This window comes from Rhinatrema bivittatum, chromosome 2 (genome assembly GCF_901001135.1).
Source record: "Rhinatrema bivittatum chromosome 2, aRhiBiv1.1, whole genome shotgun sequence".
NCBI classification, from domain to species: Eukaryota; Metazoa; Chordata; class Amphibia; order Gymnophiona; family Rhinatrematidae; genus Rhinatrema; species Rhinatrema bivittatum.
In genome coordinates, this window is record NC_042616.1 from 512803022 (window position 1) to 512822660 (window position 19639).

Sequence of the window (19639 nt, forward strand, 5' to 3'; positions counted from 1 at the left end):
CAAGTGCTTTGTGCGCCTGACTCAGAGATGCGCGCTCGGAGGCAAATGGCGCGGTGAGTAGGCCAAGATGGCGACGGCGAGCACGCAGGCAATATGGCAACCCCCCTCAGAGAGTCTCCATGTGGGCAGACTCTTGGAATAGATGGGGCCTGGCCCTGCTAGGGCGGATCAACCCGGTGGCACTGGTCCCGGCCGGCGACCTGTGCTCCTCCTTGATCCTCGGAGACTGGATTCAAGTAGAAGATTTCTACCTTACCTCGTCTTCGGCGCTTCCCGGTTTCATCCCGGGCGGTCTCCGGCTGCAGGGGGAGAGGGCAAATACCTTCATCACCGAGCTCGAGGGTGCACCCGCTGCCTCTCAGCCGCGCCCAAAGGATCAGGGGCTAGGTCCTCGCCGCGATTCGGCCGCCGGACCGAGGCTCACCTCCGAGGGACCACGGAAATCTCAACTGGGGGAGGGACCCGAGGGTATTACCGCAGGAGAGCAGGGCTCGTCTTCAGGTAGGTTTTCTTCTTTCAATTTGATCTAACGCTTGAGAGCGTGCAGATAGTCCCTAACTGCTATGGAGACGGAAAATACTGAAGAACTGCACTTCCTGCAGGGGTATATGTACTAGGGGCTGACGTCAGATTGAAATCTGATCCGTCTCCAACTGCTAACAGGAGTACACTATACCCATTGGTCCTGAGTCCATCTGCTACATGCTAGGAAATACCACTTGTGGCTTACGGGCAGGATCTGCAACTATTTTGCGCCCAATCCTATGTGCCCTTTCAATGAGGCCTGGCGTTGAAGACACGAGTGAGGGAACCTCAGTGGTCAGTCATGATTCAATTACACGCAGCAGTTCAGAGTAATGCTTTTGGGAATTCCAACAAACAGAAGATTGTTGCACCGTGACCGGTTCTCCAACTCGTCAATTTTGTCTTCCCGAATCTTAGCGGCCTTCTCCAGCTCTTCTACACTGTGCTCCAGAGACCAGATGTCATCTTCTACCAACACTACTAGCCCCTCCACCTGTTCTATCCGGGTGACATATTCCCCGATGGAGGCTCTCACCTCTGCAACCTGTTCTGATATTTGGTGCAGTCTAACATCCAAGGCGGCTTTTACAGCCTGCAAAATCTTTTCCACCAGGGATTCTTCCCCCGAAGTGTCAGGTGGGTCTACGAGAGCGGCAGCCATTTTGGGGTCTGGGGCCTTTCCTTTTTCTTCAGTGTTTTAGACGCCATGCAGGCAGATGTATCGCCTGATTAACATGGTATCAGCTCGTAAGCAGGTTCAGATGAATGTAGTTAGACTGAGGGTTCAGTCTAGGAAAGCAGTTAGCAGGTTTAAGAGGGTGGCGGCTGGAGCTTGGGCAAAACACGTCTTACGGAGCCCACCTCATCACGTGACCCCTTCAAACCTTTTTTTAATCTTTTTGAAGTAAGGTTGAAGGAAGCATTGGGGGGAGGAGAGGGAGAGGCAGACAGAGTATCCTTCTTTGACTATCCTCTCTCTTTAGTCATTTTTAAATAATGCTGCAATCAACCACTCAGGCTCTACCAAGACAGTCTCGGGCTGGGAACCTTCATAACAGAGCATGCTACCTTGGGAAGCTAAATGTCTGGCTCACAGTGCCAGGAAATAAAGCCCCTACCTTGCCAAACCATTTATTTTACTTAGAAATAAAAAAAAAATTTTTTTTTTAGATCATTTATAACAAAATGATTGGGCTAAGAAACAAATCAGTCCTACTGTACACCTATCATCTATTAGAGGCAGAGAATACATTTTTCTGGACTGTATCATATGTAAGTAGCTGCAATGACATCACAGAGAAAGCTGTGTTTTCTGCTTCCATCTGCTGGTAAGGGGAATCAAACTACTTGTCTGGACTAGTGTAGAATGATGAGTAGGAATTTTTTTTTTTTACGGTACAACATGGTAAATACATTCTTGGAAAGTTTAAAAAACCATAAACATACTTACTTTTCTGCAAATCTGTTTCATTGTGACTTCCTCTAAATTGGCAGAAGCCAGCAACTGCTTGACTGTTTCTTTCAGTTCTTCATCTGAAGGTGGCTTGTTCAGCTTTTTGATAAGAGGTTCATCATCTGAACTGTCGTCAGATTCACTTTCTGAATCTAGCACTTTGGCTTCTTTAAATTAAAAAAATAAAGATTCAGATGTCTCATTTGCGATTTTTTAGACATTTCTGCCTACTCCTTAGCTTCTTTATAATAGTAATGAATCCTACCACCACTAGAAAAAAAAAATCTTATAATAGACAAGTTATAAATCACAATATGCTTCAACCCTTCTTTATAACCAATCTACTATGCACCAGTTCATGAAAGGGACTGATGGGTTATATCATCTTCAGCTACAACATACTATACTATCAGGCAAAAAAGTAATTAACGATCTTTAAATCATTTCTCATACTAGAGAGCCCCCTCTTACTTTAGAATAGTAAAGAAGGGCTGCTGGAATACTCTTAATTACAAACAAAAGCAGCATATCATGCAGAGGGACTTTTTTTTTTTTAATTGTGAATTTAGTGCTCAAGTAAGATGGTGGATTGATAGCACTGGAAACAATGCCTCCATTTCGAAAAGATAAAGCACTTGAATTGGTAGTGTGAGCTTCCCCACATAGCCTTGCCAAAGTGCCCCAACACTGAGTCTTAGAATTGTGCAATACACGTTAGCGCACAATTTCCTAATGCTCAAGCTATTTAATTTTTTTAAATTCCTGATGCAATAAACTACTGTTATGCTAATACATCAGGAATTTAAAAAGAATGGTGCAGACAGGAAAAGCAAAATTGCTTACCTTGTAATAGGTGTTATCCCAGGACAGCAGGATGTAGTCCTCACATATGGGTGACGTCACTGACGGAGCCCTAGTGCGGGAAAACTTTCTGTCAAAGTTTCTAGAAACCTTTGACTGGCACTCTGAGCCCACTGAGCATGCCATGATATTCTCTGCCACAGGGGTCTCTCTTCAGTCTCGTATGTAGCAATAAGCTTTAGCAAAAATAAAATAAAAGGTGACATACCCAACTCCACGGGGTGGCGGGTGGGTTTCATGAGGACTACATCCTGCTGTCCTGGGATAACACCTATTACAAGGTAAGCAATTTTGCTTTATTCCAGGACAAGCAGGATGCAGTCCTCACATATGGGTGATTAGCAAGCTAGAGGCAGAGTCATTGTGTATTGAAGCAACAGTGAAGTATTGTTGGTGAAAATGAGTCAGCCAAAGATCATAGCAGGTTGGATGTAGAAGGAGTTGGGATTATACTGGAAACAAGTTCTTTAAAACAGATTGTCCATAGGCTGAATTTTGTCATCCTTCTTGTCCAAACAGTAGTGAGCTGCAAAGGTGTGAAGAGAACTCCATGTTGCTGCTTTACATATGTCAAGGATTGGCACTGAACGATAGTGTGCTATTGAGGTTGACATTGCTCTTACTGAATGTGCCTTTACTCGTCCTTGGAGAGTAAGGCCTGCTTTTTCATAGCAAAACTGTATGCAGTCTGCTAACCAGTTGGATAGAGTATGTTTACCTACTGCTTTACCCGGTTTGTTTGGATCATAAGATACAGAGAGCTGAGTGGATTTCCTGTGGACTGCAGTGCGGTTTAAGTAAAATGCCAGCGCATGTTTACAGTCCAAGGAGTGTAAGGCTCTTTCTCCTTGACGGGAATGAGGCCTTGGAAAGAATGTGGGTGAAACCATGGATTGGTTCAAGTGGAATTCCGTAACTTCCTTGGGAAGAAATTTTGATGTATTCGGAGAACCACTCTGTCATGTAGAAATTTTGTATAAGGTGAGCACGTGACAAGTGCTTGCAACTCACTAACCCTTCTAGCCGATGTAATGGCTATAAGGAAGATAGTTTTCCATGTGAGAAATTTAAGATCACAGGAATCTATGGGTTCAAAAGGAGAACGCATGAGTCTTGTTAAAACCAAATTCAGGTCCCATTCTGTTACGGGTGGACAAATTGGTGGTTTAAGGTGAGTTAAACCTCTCATAAATATACTGATGAGAGGTTGCGTGGAAATAGGTGCATCTCCCATCTTGTTATGGTAAGCCGAGATTGCACTTAAATGTACCCTTACAGATGACGTCTGGAGACCAGTCTGAAAGATGGTACAAGTATTCTAGTAGAGAAGATGTGGAGCAGGAGAAAGGATCAATACTCTTTTGCGCGCACCACAAACTAAACCTTTTCCATTTTGAAGAATAGTTCTTTCGTGTTAAAGGTTTACGTGAAGCCAAAAGCACTTGAGATACATTGGTGGAAAGATTGAGTGGTTGTAAGATCAAGTTTTCAACATCCATGCTGTCAGGGATAGGGATTGAAGGTTGGGATGGCGCAACCGACCCTGATTCTGAGTTATGAGATTTGGAGCTACACCCAGACGAATTGGATCCCTGACTGAGAGGTCTAGAAGTGCGGGAAACCATACTTGTCGAGGTCAATATGGAGCTATGAGTATCATGGATCCCTTGTCCTGTTGTAGCTTCACTAAGGTTTTGGTTATGAGCGGTATCGGAGGATACACGTATAGTAGGCCTGAGGTCCAAGGGCGAGCAATGGCATCTTTGGTTGGCTGGTTTTTCTGTTTGTGTAAAGAACAGAAGTTGACCACTTTGTGATTCAGGTTTGATGCAAAGAGGTCTATTGTCGGTTGACCCCAACATTGAAAGATCCTGGTCGCTACTGAGGGATCCAGGGACCATTCTTGTGGCTGGAATTGACGACTGAGTCGATCCGCTAGTACAATTTGGATGCCTGCCAGATAAGTGGCCCGGAGAAATATTGAGTGTGTTAGGGCCCAGGCCCAAATTTGTGCAGCTTCTTGACAAAGGAGATATGAGCCCGTACCTCCCTGTTTGTTGATGTACCACATGGCTACTGTGTTGTCTGGATCAGAACAGTCTTGTGTGAAAGGCAGTCCTTGAACACATGCAGCGCATAACGTATAGCTCGAAGTTCTAGAAAATTGATTTGAAATGTTGCTTCGAGTTTTGTCCAAGTCCCTTGGGTTTGGAGATTGTCCATGTGAGCTCCCCAACCCAAGGTGAATGCATCTGTAGTTAGAATTATCTGTGGGACTGGTTGCTGGAAGGGTAGGCCCTTGCTCAAGTTGTCCATGTTTGCCCACCAAAGTAGAGATGAACATAGCTGGTGGGTTACTTGAATTGGATAATGTAGTGGTTGAATGGCTTGGATCCATTGTGATCTTAGAGTCCATTGGGTAACCCTCATGGCGAGCCGTGCCATAGGAGTGACATAAACTGTGGAGGCCATATGGCCTAGTAAGGTCAGAAACTGATGAGCTGTCACTTGGTTTTGTGAGTAAATGGTTTTTGCCTGGAGTGAAAGTGTCTTTGCCCGATTTTCGGGTAGAAAGGCTCTTGATAGGATAGTGTTCAAGTCTGCACCTATGAATTGAAGTAGGTGAGATGGAGTAACTAACTAAGCTTAACATAAAGACAACAAATGTTTACCGTGATTACTATGTAATTCAAATTGTATACTTGGGTTTTTTTTTCTTCTCTTGACAATGTTATTTAAAGTTGTATAAATGTTCATTGTTTCATGTAATGCCATCAGGCAAGTTTTTTTTTGTTCTACGTAAACCGGTTTGATTTGCATCTAATGTAGGAAGAACGGTATATAAAAACTAAAAATAAATAAAAAAAAAATTTAAAAAACCCATGGAGTGAAGTAGGGAAATCGTTCGACTGAGAGAAGTGAGAGCTCCCTGTTGAGAGTGACTTCTGATGAGCCAGTCGTCTAGATATGGAAAGACATGGACACTGTTTGTGCAAGTTTCCTGCTATTACTGCCAGACATTTTGTGAATACTCTGGGAGCAGAGGCTAGTCCAAATGGCAGAACTCTGTACTGGAAATGTTGATGCCCCACCATGAAGCGGAGGTATTTCCGATGAGGAGGGAATATTGGAATGTGAGTGTAAGCGTCTTGAAGATCCAGAGAACAAAGCCAATCTCCTGTTTGAAGAAGTGGAAGCATGGTGCCTAGAGAAACCATCCGGAACTTTTCTTTCTTCAGAAATTTGTTTAGATTTCTGAGGTCTAGGATGGGACGTAGGCCTCCGGTTTTCTTTGGAATGAGGAAATAATGGGAGTAGAATCCTCTGCCCTGCTGAGTCTGGGGCACTAGTTCTACAAGCCCTAGCTCTCAGAAGGATGGATAATTCTGCTTGTAGATTGATTAGCTGAGATTTTTCTTGTAGAGAAAATCTCGGTGGAGATTCTGGTGGAATTGAGAGGAAATTAAGTTTGTAACCTCGAGAGACTATGGAGAGTACCCATTGGTCTGATGTAATTCTTAGCCAATGATTGTGAAAATAGGATATTCTGCCTCCTACTGGTAAGTCTGGTCGAGGATTTAGGAGGTGGTTTTGTTCTCTGGTTTGTGTTTCAAAAACCCGCAGCTGGCTCTGTCTGTGGAGGAGGTTGCAGGCGAGTAGTTCTCGGTTGTCTGGCTTGGGAACGTTGTTGCGGCCTAGTGGACCTGCCCCTGGATGCTTGGGGGTAGTACAGTCTTTGCCGGTAGTATGGGCTTCTGGCTTCTCTCCTGGGAGGACGACGAGGAGGTTGTGTAGCGGGTTCTTGTGGGACCTGTGACAACTGACGTAAGGTCTCTGTATGTTCTTTTAGTTGTTGCACAGCATCCTGGACTTTTGAACCAAAAAGGTTATCCCCAACACATGGCAAGTCAACACGTTTGTCTTGGACCTCAGGCCTAAGGTCAGAGGCCTTAAGCCATGCCCATCATTGAGCGCTAATCCCAGCAGCTGCTGTTCTGGAAGCCGTCTCGAAACTATCATAGGCCGCCCTGACTTCATGTTTCCCAGCCTCTAGGCCTTTATGAATTATGGCCTGTGCTGCTTCCTGAAATTGTGAAGGTAGAGATGTGGTGAATTCCTCCATCTGCTTCCACAGATTCCTCTGATACTGTGTCATGTAAAGTTGATAAAAGGAAATTTTTGGGTTCAGGATAGCCCCCTTGATACACCTTCCTACCCAGGGAATCAAGAAAACTTATCTTTTCCTGGGGATGGGGGGGGGGGGTTGAAGAATGTGGACGAATACGTTTGGATTTCTTCTGTGCAGATTCCACTACCAAAGATTGGTGTGGTAACTGTGATTTTTGATATCCCGGAGCAGCCTGCACTAAGTATGTGGTGTCTACTCGTTTGATGACAGCAGAGACAGAACACGGGTGCTCCCAGATACGATGCTGGAGATCCAGAAGTACCTCATGTATTGGGATAGCTAAAACTTGTTTTGGTGGATCAACAAACTGAAGTATTTCCAAAGTTTGTTGCCTTGTATCTTCTTCTGCAACCAATTTAAAGGGGATGGTATCTGCCATCTCTTGTATGAAGGTGGAAAATGACAAATCCTCTGGTGGGGACTTTTTTCTTTGTTCTGGAGGTGAAGGCTCAGACATGAAGTCCTCAGAGGATGTATCAGTATGATCATCGTCCCAGGTGTCATCCGGATCATCCCTGTATGGAGAAAGCGGGGAAGATCTGGGTGGAAGATGAAGGCCCAAAGGTCCTGGTTGTGGATCATCCGATGGAATTACTGGAGAAGTGTCCTCTAATGTTTTTGGTGGAAGGGTATCGATGACATCTTGGTATCTTTTCAAGAGACGTTGAAAAAATGCCAAATCATATTGTTCTGGAGCTTCTGATAGCGGCTGCATCGATGGCATGGTAGTCTGTATCGATGTAGGCGTCGATAGAAGTGCTAGCAATGGTGTTGAAGAGGTTAACTGTGCTGGCATCAAGATTGGCCTCTATGAACCTGTCGGTATCTGTGCGTAGATCGACGTCGTAATCAACCTCGGTGCAGGCATCGAATTCGAGCCTGGCACCGGTATTGACACCGGCATCGGTAAGTTTACCGGCATTGGTGCTGTGGTCACTGGCATCGGCAGGAGTGCCGGAGTTGCTTGTTGTTCCTGAAGAGCCTGGATGACTGCTTGTCTGATAAGGACAGACAATTCCGGCGTTACAACTGATGGAGTCAGAGCAGTTGTACGCGGTGGCGGAGGCTGTGATGGCAGATCCTGCACAGGGCCCTGTGAAGGTTCTGGAGTCGATGGTTCCTGAGAAACAGGCCCAGGCGTGGTAGGAACAGAGGTATCTTGGCTCTGTGGCCGTTTTGCCATCGATTCTTCTGGGGGAAGAGAAGACTCCGATGTCGATGGACGTCTGTGTCGATGACGATGTTTTGTCTTGTGTTGATCGATGGACTTCAGCGATGCAGTCGATGATGCCGGGGAAGGATGGTCCCCCGATTCTCCCGGGCGATGTTTTTTTGAGTAAGACCCGTTTACTAGCTCCAGCTGGAGACGATTTCGACAACGTCAAGGGAGATGGAAGGAGTTGAAGGTGCAACAAATGTTCCATTTTCTCTTGACGAGCTTTTCTTCCTTTTATTGTCATCTCCGCGCACTTTGGACAGGTGTTAACGTCGTGTTTTTCACCGAGGCACATCACACACTCGAGGTGTGGGTCAGTGATGGACATTGTACGGTTACATATAGGGCATTTTTTGAAGCCCGTAGACATTTTCGATTGACAGCCGTCGATGAGAAAAAATGAGAATTCTTGAGAAAAAATAATTTTACTCTAAGAGTAAAATATGAGACAGAGATACTCACCAGCCGGTAGAGAACCCTGAGAGATCCCGATGGGAGAAAATATGTTTTGAGAAATATGACTTTTCAGTCAGAAATTGTTGAGAGACTCGCAACGGCTCCTGCTCCGCGATGCCTACAGTAGTGCGGAAAAATGAAGACTGACCCCTGTGGCAGAGAATATCATGTCATGCTGGGCATGCTCAGTGGGCTCAGAGTGCCAGTCAAAAGTTTCTAGAAACTTTGACAGAAAGTTTTCCTGCACTAGGGCTCCGTCAGTGACATCACCCATATGTGAGGACTAGCATCCTGCTTGTCCTGGGATAAAAAGTAAAACAAAAAATAGGAGAAACCCAACCCTGCGGGGTGACGGGCATTTCATGAAGACTAACATCTTGCTGTCCTAGGAGAACACCTGCTATAGGTAACTAACTCTGCTTTCTCCTAGAGCAAGCAAGATGGTAGTCCTCACACATGGGTGAATGTCAAGCTATAGGCTGTTCCCCAACACAAAAGAAGACCATCAAGCATCAACCAGGTGCCAATGGGCACAACCACCACAATGCTGTTGGTAACAAAGGGAGAGACAGCCTGAACCCAAACAATGGGCCCTAGGCAGGGAAAATTGGGTTCTACAGCTCAAAGAGATTCCAAAGAACAAACTGGTCAAACCTACTGTCAGATCGGCCATCCCTATCCAGACAGTAGTGAGATGCAAATGTGTGGAGAGCGCTCCATTTTGCAGCCCTGCAGATCTCCTCCACGGGAACTGCTCGCAAGTGGGTCACCGAAATTGCCATGCTTTAACAGAATGAGCCTTGACATGACTCCCAAGATGCATTACCGCCTGGGCATAACAAAAGGAGATGCAGTCTGCTAGCCAACGGCAACTCCCAACCTATTCCTATTAAAAGAAAAAAAATTAGGTGGACTGCATTGACTTTTGTCCGCTCCAGACAGAAGGCTAAGGCTCCCTTGGAATCCAAATTGTGCAGGATTCATTCGCCTTGGTGCAAATGGGGCCTGGGAAAGAATTTTGGCAGGACAATTGACTGGTTAAGATGGAAATCAGTCACCGACTTAGGGTGCGTATGCAAGACCACTCTATCGTGATAAAATTTGGTATAAGGTGGATAAGTCACTAAGGCCTGGAGCTCGCTGACCCTGCACACTGAAGTGATGATCACAAAAAAAAAAACATGACCTTCCAGGTTGGGTACTTCAGGTCACAGGAGCGCAGTGGCTCAAAAAGTGCTTTCATCAGCTGAGCTAGCACCACACTGAGGTCTCAAGATATAGCAGGAGGCCTTATGGGAGGCTTCAATTGAAGCAGACCCCGCATGAAGCATATAGGCTATACAGAGATGGGTGCACCATCTATACCCAGGTGCTAAGCGCCCAGGTGCAATAAGCTGAACTCTGAGTTGGTCTTCAAGCCAGCCTCCGATAGGTGTTGAAGGTAGTCAAACAGTTTTTGCGTGGGGCACGAGAATGGATCTAGAGCCTTCTGCTCACACCACATAGAAAACTCCTCCACTTCAGCCTGTACGACTTTCTAGTGGAAGGCTTTCTGGAAGCCACCAAGACCAGAGACATCCTCAGAAACATCAAGCGGCTGCAGGATCAACCTCTCTACATCCAGGCTGTGAGAGACAGGGCCTGGAGGTTGGGATGCTGCAGCCTGCCCTGATCTTGCATGATGAGATCTGCGAAAGTCTCCAAACTGATTGGTCTCCAGATGGACAACTCCTGAAGGAGTGGAAACCAGATCTGTCTTGGCCAATGAGGGGCTATGAGGATCATAGTCCCTCCATCCTCTCGACGCTTCAGGAGAATCTTCATCACCAGAGGAATTGGGGTATATGCATACAGAAGACCCTTGCCCCAATGGCGAGCAAAGGCATCCAAGACTGGCTCACCGTCTGTCCTGTACAGAGAGCAGAACTGAGTCACCTTTCTGTTGCAAATAAGTCCTTGCTGGGTTTCCCCAAAGGCAGAAGATTTAATTCGTTACCTTCTGGTCCGGCGACCTTTTGGGGGGTCTGAAGGCCTGATTCAGTCTGTCCGCTATCACATTCTTCTTTTTGGCCAGATACATGGCCCTGAATACCATCCTGTGGAACAGGGTCCAGGACCTGATCTGGACCGCTTTCTGACACAGGAGGTACAATCCTATGCCTCCCTGCTTGTTGACACACTACATCACTACTTGGTTCTCTGTTTGGATCAGGATAATTTTGTTGGACAGCCAATCTCTGAAACCACACAGAGCTTACCTGATCACCCAAAAGCTCCAGGAAGTTGATACGACTCCGTGCTTCCTGGGTGAGGAGCCCTCTACAGGAGCTCCCCACCCCAAGGTGGACAGATCCGTGTTTAGGACAATTAATGTAGGGGGAGTTTGGAAAGATATCCCCTGTTCCAAATTCAAGAGAACCCACTACCAGGACAAAGAGTCCCTGAAAGACTGAGAGATTCAGATGCGGGCCTGGAGGCTCTGGGTGGCCTGGTGCCACTGCGACCTCAGAGTCCATTGGACTCTGTGCATGTGTAAGCGTGCCAAGGGAGTAATATGGATGGTTGCGGCCATGTGGTCCAACAGCCTCAACATGTGAGGAACTGACACTTGCTGCCTCTGTTGAATCACTGCCACTATGGACGCCAAGGTGACCCCCCTGGATTGCGACAGGAAGGCTTTTGCCTGAACAGTGCTAACAGGGGTCCTATGAAATCGAATCAAGGTGACGGGCTGAGATGGGACTTTGGGTGGTTGATTAAGAACCCTAGTGACTCCAACACCCGGATGGTCAAGTGCATGGATCGATCTGCCCCTGCCTGAGAAACACTCTTGACCAGCCAGTCATTCAAGTAAGGGAAAACATGCACTCCCAGCCTGCGGAGGTGCACCCCCACCACAGATAGGCATTTTATAAAGATACGTGGGGCCGACACTAGCCAGAACGGCACGACTTTACTGAAAGTGCTGTTTTCCCACCACAAATCTGAGATACTTCCTGTGACTTAGGAAGATCTCGATGTGATTGTGTGTATCCTTTAAATCAAGAGAGTATAGCCAGTCTCCTTTTTGCAGGAGGGGAATTAGGGTGCACAGGGAAACCATCTTGAACTTTCTTCAGAAACTTGTTCAAGGTTCTCGGGTCTAGGAAGGGAAGGAGACCCCCTGGTTCTCTTTGGAATCAGGAAGTAGCAGGACTAGAATCCCTACCCTCTTTGCCTTGGTGGGACAGGCTCAACCGCTCTGGTTAAGATGGCAGAGAGCTCCTGAAACAGTACTTCCTTATGTACTATTGGCCCCCAAAATGGGCACGGGGCAATCTGGCGGGACACCCAATTAGTTTAAACTGGTACCCTTGACAGATGGACAGAACTCACTGGTTCGAGGTTATACTGGGCCACCGGTCCGCAAAGAACCATAGCCTGCCCCCAACCAGCGGGTCCAGCGCATCAGGTACAGATGGCTGGCTTCCCTATGATCCAAGTCAAAACCCCATCCCAGAATTTGGCTGGGGAGCCGGCTGGGGTTTGGGAGCTCTGTTGCCTGGGACAGCTACAGGAACTCACCATCTGTGAATGGGAGCACATAGCCAGAGGATAGTACTTACTCTGGTGGTAGAAAGACTTCCTCTGACCCGGCCTTGCAGACCTCCTGGCTGAGAAGGCCGGGCCTGAAGTGCTGGTGGAGAGCTGCTGAAGGGTCTCATGGCGATCCCACGACTGGGCCACCGCGTTCCACACTTTATCTCCAAAGATATTCTCTCCTGTGCATGGCAAGTCAGCAAGTCTTTCCTGTACCTCCGGCGGGGATCAGAGGTTCGCAGCCATGTCATTCTGCGGGGGCGCCAATTCCTGCTGCACAGACTCTCAAACCTACGATGTTTTCGAGATGGCATTAACTAACCTTGTGTTTTCCACATTGCAGACCCTGACACACCAGCGATAAGAAGGGGTCTATCAGCTGTTGAGGCAGTCGCCTGGCCGCATCTAGCACTTGCTTCCAGAGGTTGCGTGAGTATTGGCTCATATAGAGCTGGTAAGATGCAATGCGGGCAAGAAGCATGGCCCCCTTGTAATACTTCTCCTAAAAGAGTCCACTGGTCTATGATCCTTGCCAGAGGGCATAGAGGCGTGGGTCTGAGCGCGCTTGGCCTTCTTCAGAGCGGATTCGACCATTACCTATTGGTGACATGGCTGACGCTTCTCAAATCTGGTAGCCTGTTGGACGAGGTAAACGCCATCTGTCTTCCTGTTGACAGGTGGTACTGTAAGGGGTTGCTCCCAGATCGTCAGCAGCAACTCCTTAAAGATTTTTTGCACCGGGACCGCCATGATCTCTTTAGGAGCCTCCACGAACTGGAGGATTTCCAGCATCTTATGTCTGGCATTTTCCTCAGTCATTAACTAAAAAGGGATGGCCTCCACAATCGCCCATACAAAATCTGCAAAGGTCAAGTCCTCCGGAGGAGACCACCTTTGCTCATCTGGAGGAGATTGTTCTGAAGGGAGACCCTCAGAGTCCTCTTGAGGATTCCACAGTGTCGTCCCCCCAGGGGTCTCATCCTCACTCTAGTCCACAGGGGATGGGGCCCTGGGTGCTCTGCCATCAGCAGCACCAGTTCTGGCCCCAGCAAAGCTGGACCGCACGGGCGGGTCGGCAGCAGCGGGGTCCGGGGGGGGCAGCGGCAGCAGGATCCAGGGGCGGCAGTGAGATCCGGGGAGCGAGTAGTGGCAGCGTGTTCGATCGGGCAGGCAGGTGGCAAAAAAAAGATGGCCGCCTGCACGGGAAAAGCGTGCAATTGGCCGCTGAAGACGTGACGTCACGACGTTTGGCGTCACGGGGTGTGACGTCACGTCTTCAGCGGCCAATTGCAGCTTTTCCCCGTGCAGGCGGCCATCTTTTTTTCCCACCTACCTGCCCGATCGAACACGCTGCCGCTACTCGCCCCCCGGATCTCGCTGCCACTGCCGCCCCTGGATCCTGCTGCCGCTGCCCCCCGGACCCCGCTGCCACCTACCCGCCGCTCCCGGATCCTGCTGCCGCCCCCCCCCCCGTGCGATTTTGGCGCTCATCCAGGCAGGGGGAGCCGGAGTTCGTTCGCCGTCGGCTTCCTCTGCCTGGATGAATGCCCGTGCGAAATCGGGAGGAAGGGAGAAGGGACTACCGGATGCCGCTGATGGCTGCCCGCCGCCCACCGGCCGCCTGGACCCACGGCCCTCCGACAGGTATTTAAAATTGTTTTATTTTTTTATATAACACACAGGTTTTTTGTTTTTTTACACTTTTTACACTTACCGTAGCAGGCCCGAGCCTTGCTACTTTTTCGTTTGTTTTTTTTTTTGCTTCGGGAGGAGGGGACCGGACGGGGCTGCAGGAGACCGGACGGGACCAGGGCGGGTAAGCAATGTTTTTACACTACACTACACTAACTCCTACTAGGGGGAGGCGGTAAACTAGCAGGTTAAGGCCGCGGCAGAACAGCGGGTTACGGAGGAGATAATATCAGCGCCCGTTACAGTATCGCAGGGGAATAGCTAATTCCTTCATTATACAGCTTTTTCGTTCATTTACATGCTGGGTGCGGAAAGGGTTTAGGAAAGGGTTTAGGAAGCGCTAAGGACGCGTGAAACTGGAGACTGTATCGCTGGATGGCCTTACTCGTCTGTATTGTGTGCTCCCAGCACGTTACAGACGGGGAATCTTTAACTCAACGTTACTGTATCGACCTGACAGTATTTTAAGTAGCTACAACCAAGACTATAAAGCTTTGTCCTTACCCCGCTTTGAGCTTTTCTGATTTTTTTTAGGTGTGCTGCTATCAGCTTTCTTGATATTAGCAGACTTGACAGGTGTTTTGCTTTTTGGAGTAGTTTTTTGTTTGGGCGTTTCTTTTTTTGCAGTCTTCTTGGCTGGCTGCAGGAAAAACAATGAGAACATTACAATTTACAAACACCAGTTAATCTTACGCTGCAATTCTGGAAGATACCACCACCCACCTCCAACCAAGAGTTTCTTAAACCACAAAGTTTGCATTTTATCACAATATTGCTTTACGGGAAAAGACATTTATCATTCAGGCCGATACAGTACAGTGCGCTCCGACAGAACGCACTGTTAACCCGCGATTGGATGCGCATTTGACGCGCTAGCTTTACCCCTTATTCAGAAAGGGGTAATAGCACGTCGAAAAAGCGCGTCCAACCCCCCCCTGAACCTAATAGTGCCCGCAACATTCAAATGCATGTTGATGGCCCTATTAGGTATTCCAGCGCGATACAGTAAGTAAAATGTGCAGCCTAGCCACACATTTTACTTTAAGAAATTAGTGCCTACCCAAAGGCAGACGTTAATTTCTGCCGGCGCAGACTTAATATCATGGCGATATTAAGTCTGAGGCCCCCAAAGTTAAAAAAAAAAAAAAAATTTGAAATGGGCCCACGGCTTGAAAACCGGACGCTCAATTTTGCCAGCGTCCGATTTCCGAACCCATGGCTGTCAGCGGGCTCGAGAACAGACGCCGGCAAAATTGAGCGTCGGCTGTCAAACCCACTGACAGCCGCTGCTCCTGTCAAAAAAAGAGGTGCTAGGGACGCGCTAGTGTCCCTAGCGCCTCTTTTTGCCACGGGCCCTAATTTAAATAAATTAATTTAGTGAATCACCCGCTGTCCCGCGACTTTTACTGTATCAGCCCGATTGTTAACATTTTGTTTCAAATTGCTCAATCAAGAACAAATATTCACATGCTGATGAAAAATGTTCCAGAGGTGCCTTAAAATGTCATTTCTCTGTGGGTCCCACTTTGCTGCTGAATGAAAAAGAAAAGCAATATTTGTACAGCACTCTTTAAATAGGCTCCTACATCCCTGCTTAGAAGTTCTACAGAAAATTGCATCATGTCTTGGTGCCCATTCTGCCCCAGATCCTCCTTCCAGTTTATTATATAAGAAGAGGAGAGCAACAGCTTAGGGCACAACTAAAAAGTGCAATTACTTGCGTGTAATGTTCTCACAAGACAAGATTTTCAATAAGCACACACAGAAGCAGCTTTCTAAACTTGAGTTTCAGAACTCAGATCTGCAAACCTTGCACTTCAAACTCTGTCTTAGGTCGAAAAAGTAGTAACAAGATCTAAAGCGAAAACACAGTTGCTTACCTTTATTTGGGAGGGGGCTCCATAGACAACAGGATAAAAATCAGCCACACCAGCGAGTGATGTTATTCTACAGCACCGACATGGACCAGAACTCTAGAGTTCTGAGGGAAAAAGAACCCCGGGGGGGGGGGGGGGGGGGATGTTCCAAATGCACAGTCATTGTCTCATGAGCCCCTTAATTAATCAACTTCAGAGGTTAGAGCAGGGGTGAGCAATTCCAGTCCTCGAGGGCTGCAAACCGGTTGGGTTTTCAGGATATCCCTAATGAATATGCATGAAAAAGATTTACATATGACTGAGGCAGAGTGCATGCAAATCTCTCTCGTGCATATTCATTAGGGATATCCTGAAAACCCGACCGGTTTGCGGCCCTCGAGGACTGGAATTGCCCATCCCTGGGTTAGAGTATAGGAGTCAACTCTCCTGGGAGTAGAAAGGATATACATGGCTCTACATGGCAGTAGCTGTGCAGAAGTCCTGCACATGCCCAGAAAAAACTGCTAACCTTTTCTAGAGCTTTTGAGAAAATGCTCCTCTTCAGCAGTCTGACATTACAGAATTTGTGATCAATTTATCCTGCTCATCTATGAAGAAAACAGACCAGAAGGAGAAGACTTCATGATGAGTACATGGCAGGAACCCCCCCCCCCCCCCAACCAAGAAAAGCCTATGACCCAGAAGTGGCAGCTCTCAGAAAGAACGCATCATCCTACTTCACATAAGATTTCCAATCTGAAAAACCATAACCCCAAAAAAGTACATTAGCTACAATCTACTAAGCATGTTCTGTGATTAGAACACTTCCTAGGAAGAAGTCTCATCCCAAACTGCAGCTAAGTACAAAGACTCCCAAAAGGCACTAAAGTCAAACAGAGTCAAACAACTCATTTTAAAAAGAAAACAGACAGCACAGAAGCTTACCAGTATCCTTATGACTAAGAAAAGCATGGAAAAACCCAAACAACTTAACCATACACACAACAAATGAGAACCATCCAAACAGTTCCCCCTCTTTCAACTCTCCCAGGATTAGAGAAGAAAGGAACACAAAATAGATTCAGTGAAATCATGGGGTCTCCCCCGAGGATGAATAAAACATTAATACACCATAATGACTAAGTCAAAAGCCTGTAGCCGGTGTCTGCTGGGGGGCCGGCTGGGATGCCTGCTGTTGGGAGTGTCCCCTGGAGCTAGCACAGCGTGTGTGTGTGTGTGTGTCCGAGAGGCAGGAGGGTAATATTTCCTCTGCTTGTAAAAGGACTTCCTGAAGCCTGGGTCTGGAAGATTTCCTGGCAGAAGATGGAGGGTCTGAAGCACTAGTGGAGAGTTATTGAAGCGTTTTGTGATGATCCTTCAACATCTCTGACCTTATCTCCAAAAAGATTTTCACCTGTGCATGGTAAGTAGGCCAGCTTCTCCTACATCCCTGGTCGAAGGTTGGAAGCATGGAGCCAGGCCATCCTACAGGCATTGATGCCCATGGCGGCCACTCAGGCTGCTGTCTCAAAAACATCTTAAGTGGATCTCACCTCATGTTTTCCGGTTTCCAGACCCTGCCGCACATCAATAGAGAACGACTCTTGCTGCTGCAGCAGGCATTCTGCCAGCTCCTGGACGTGCTTTCAAAGGTTTTGGTTACATTGAGTCATGTACAACTGGCAGGAAGCGATACAGGTGATAAGCACAGCACCCTGAAAAACGTTCCTACCCAGAGCATCCAGCAGTTTCTTATGTTCTTGCCTTTGAGAGCAGACTCCACAACTACAGACTGGTGAGGGAGAGGATGCCTCTCAAAATCTAAGGCCAACTGTACTAGGTAGGTGGCATCTACCTTCCTATTCACTGGGGAGATGGATATCAGGTGTTCCCATATCCAAAGAAGATCCTTAAAGATGTCTTGGATGGGAACAGCTATCATCTCCTTAGGAGCGTCAACAAATTGGAGAACCTCCAACATTTTATGTCGTGCATCCTCCTCCATGAGAAGCTGGAAGGGGATGGCTTCAGCCATGGCCCTGACAAAACCCGCAAAGGAAAGGTCCTCCAGAGGGGTCGATGCCTCTGACACGGGTCGTCAGACTTCAGAAGAGGACTCTAAAGAATCATCCCCCCACAGGTCTTAAGGGCCTTCTTTGCTGAGGTTATCGCAGGACCTACGCTGGCGAGGGTGAATCCCTGGCCCTGGGTTGCGAGGGGACTGACTGTTCCGCTGGTAATGGGAGCACCGGGGACCGCAGGAGGACAAAGGGTCCAGGTAAAGGCTCGGAGAACAGAGGCTTTGGGACCGCTGCCCTGGACACATCTTCCTCCTCATAAGAACCAATGATGGGAATCGCTCCTGAGGGAGACATCAGCGGCCGCTGGGGAGCAAAGGGTCCCTCTGGCACCAGCTGCGTCAGGAGGGCGCCCAAGAGGATGTCCAAACGCTCAAGCAGGAGCACCAGGATAGATGGTGGAGGCTCCAGCACCAGTATGGGGACTGGTGGCCGGGCGGCTCAATGTTCCATAGAGCTCGGAGCACCGCACTCTATACCCTGAGGTACGGTAGCCGCAGACACTGCACCAGAACCAGAGCCATGTGCTGACGGCGACCAGTGTCGATGCTTGCGGGATCTCCCACAGTGCTTGACCTGGTTTTTCCCCAGCACAGAGGTGGTGGAGGATCCTGATGTCCTGGAAACCAGTGAGACCATGGGGGATCAGTCACCGGCCACTTGATCAGTAGTCTATGCCATCGGGGGTGTGGCGAGGGGAAGAGTAGAGTATCGAGCGGTTCCCCTTGACCCCTGAGTGTCGATGACTGATGTTGGCATGGATGGAGCAGAATTTTATTGAACCAAAAAGTTTCTCCATTTTGATGAGGTGAGCACGATGGCCCTTGACGGTCATCTGATCACACAGTTGACACCCTCTGACATTGTGCGATGCCCCCAAGCAGAGGATGAAAACCTCATGCGGATCCATGTTAGACATGGTCTGCGGGCACTGGGGCACAAACTGAAGCCGGATGTCATGAAAAACAGCTGCCGCGCGGTTGATGACTGCAGGCCACAGAGAAGTGGGATGCTGGGAATCAACCACGAAGAAGGAAGAAAAATGTTTAGGTACCGTGCCAAAGAGGATACACCGACCACAAAGGGGGACCCGACGATGGACCGGAGAAAAAGTGCGAATTTAAAGCACAAAAAGGCAAAATAAGCAGAGCTCCAAAAACCGCGAGGCAACTGCACAGTGGGAAAAAAAAAAAAAAAAAGAGAGAGAGACTGAAGGGGGACCTCGTGGCATGCTGGGCATACTCAGTGTGCTAGTCAAAGCTTCTAGAAACTGAAAAGATTTCCGTGCCGGGCTCCATCTGATGATGTCATCCATCTGCGAGGACTACCATCCTGCTTGTCTTAGGAGAACAAGGGAATCCATCCCAGACCAAATTTGACTCACTTAGGATACCTGAAAGCTACTAGACTTCCTCAGCTAGAGACCAAGATTTCTTGAGCTCTAGACACATGGCTTCAGCTCTTGCCCTAGATCTGGATCTGTTTCTCCAGTAGGACCCCTGTCCCTGCTTCAGCTGTCCCAGATCACAACTCCTCTCTTAACCTATAAGGATCATATCTACAGTGTGAAACAACCATGAAGGAGGTGGAAAATCCATTCCCTGCTCATACTCTTAACCTCCCAAGACAGAGGGGAAAGTAATCTTGTGACATTGGACTACTAGATATCACTGTAAAAGGAGTGCAAATTGAGTGAGATGCATGTGGGTTTGCACCCAAGGTACTACATTCAGG

The 19639-nt window shown here is 47.9% G+C and overlaps 1 protein-coding gene across 3 annotated transcripts in view; it reads right to left on the reverse strand.

Moving 5' to 3' along the window:
• The window catches only part of DEK (DEK proto-oncogene), a 213427-nt gene that overhangs the window by 49939 nt on the left and 143849 nt on the right, over positions 1-19639 (reverse strand). For all 3 annotated transcript variants that reach the window (XM_029590742.1, XM_029590743.1, XM_029590741.1), the window contains exons 8-9: positions 14476-14611; positions 1976-2145 (exon numbers count right to left, since the gene is read on the reverse strand). In XM_029590742.1, the coding sequence (XP_029446602.1) occupies positions 1976-2145; positions 14476-14611 (306 nt within the window). The remainder of the gene's footprint in view (positions 1-1975; positions 2146-14475; positions 14612-19639) is intronic.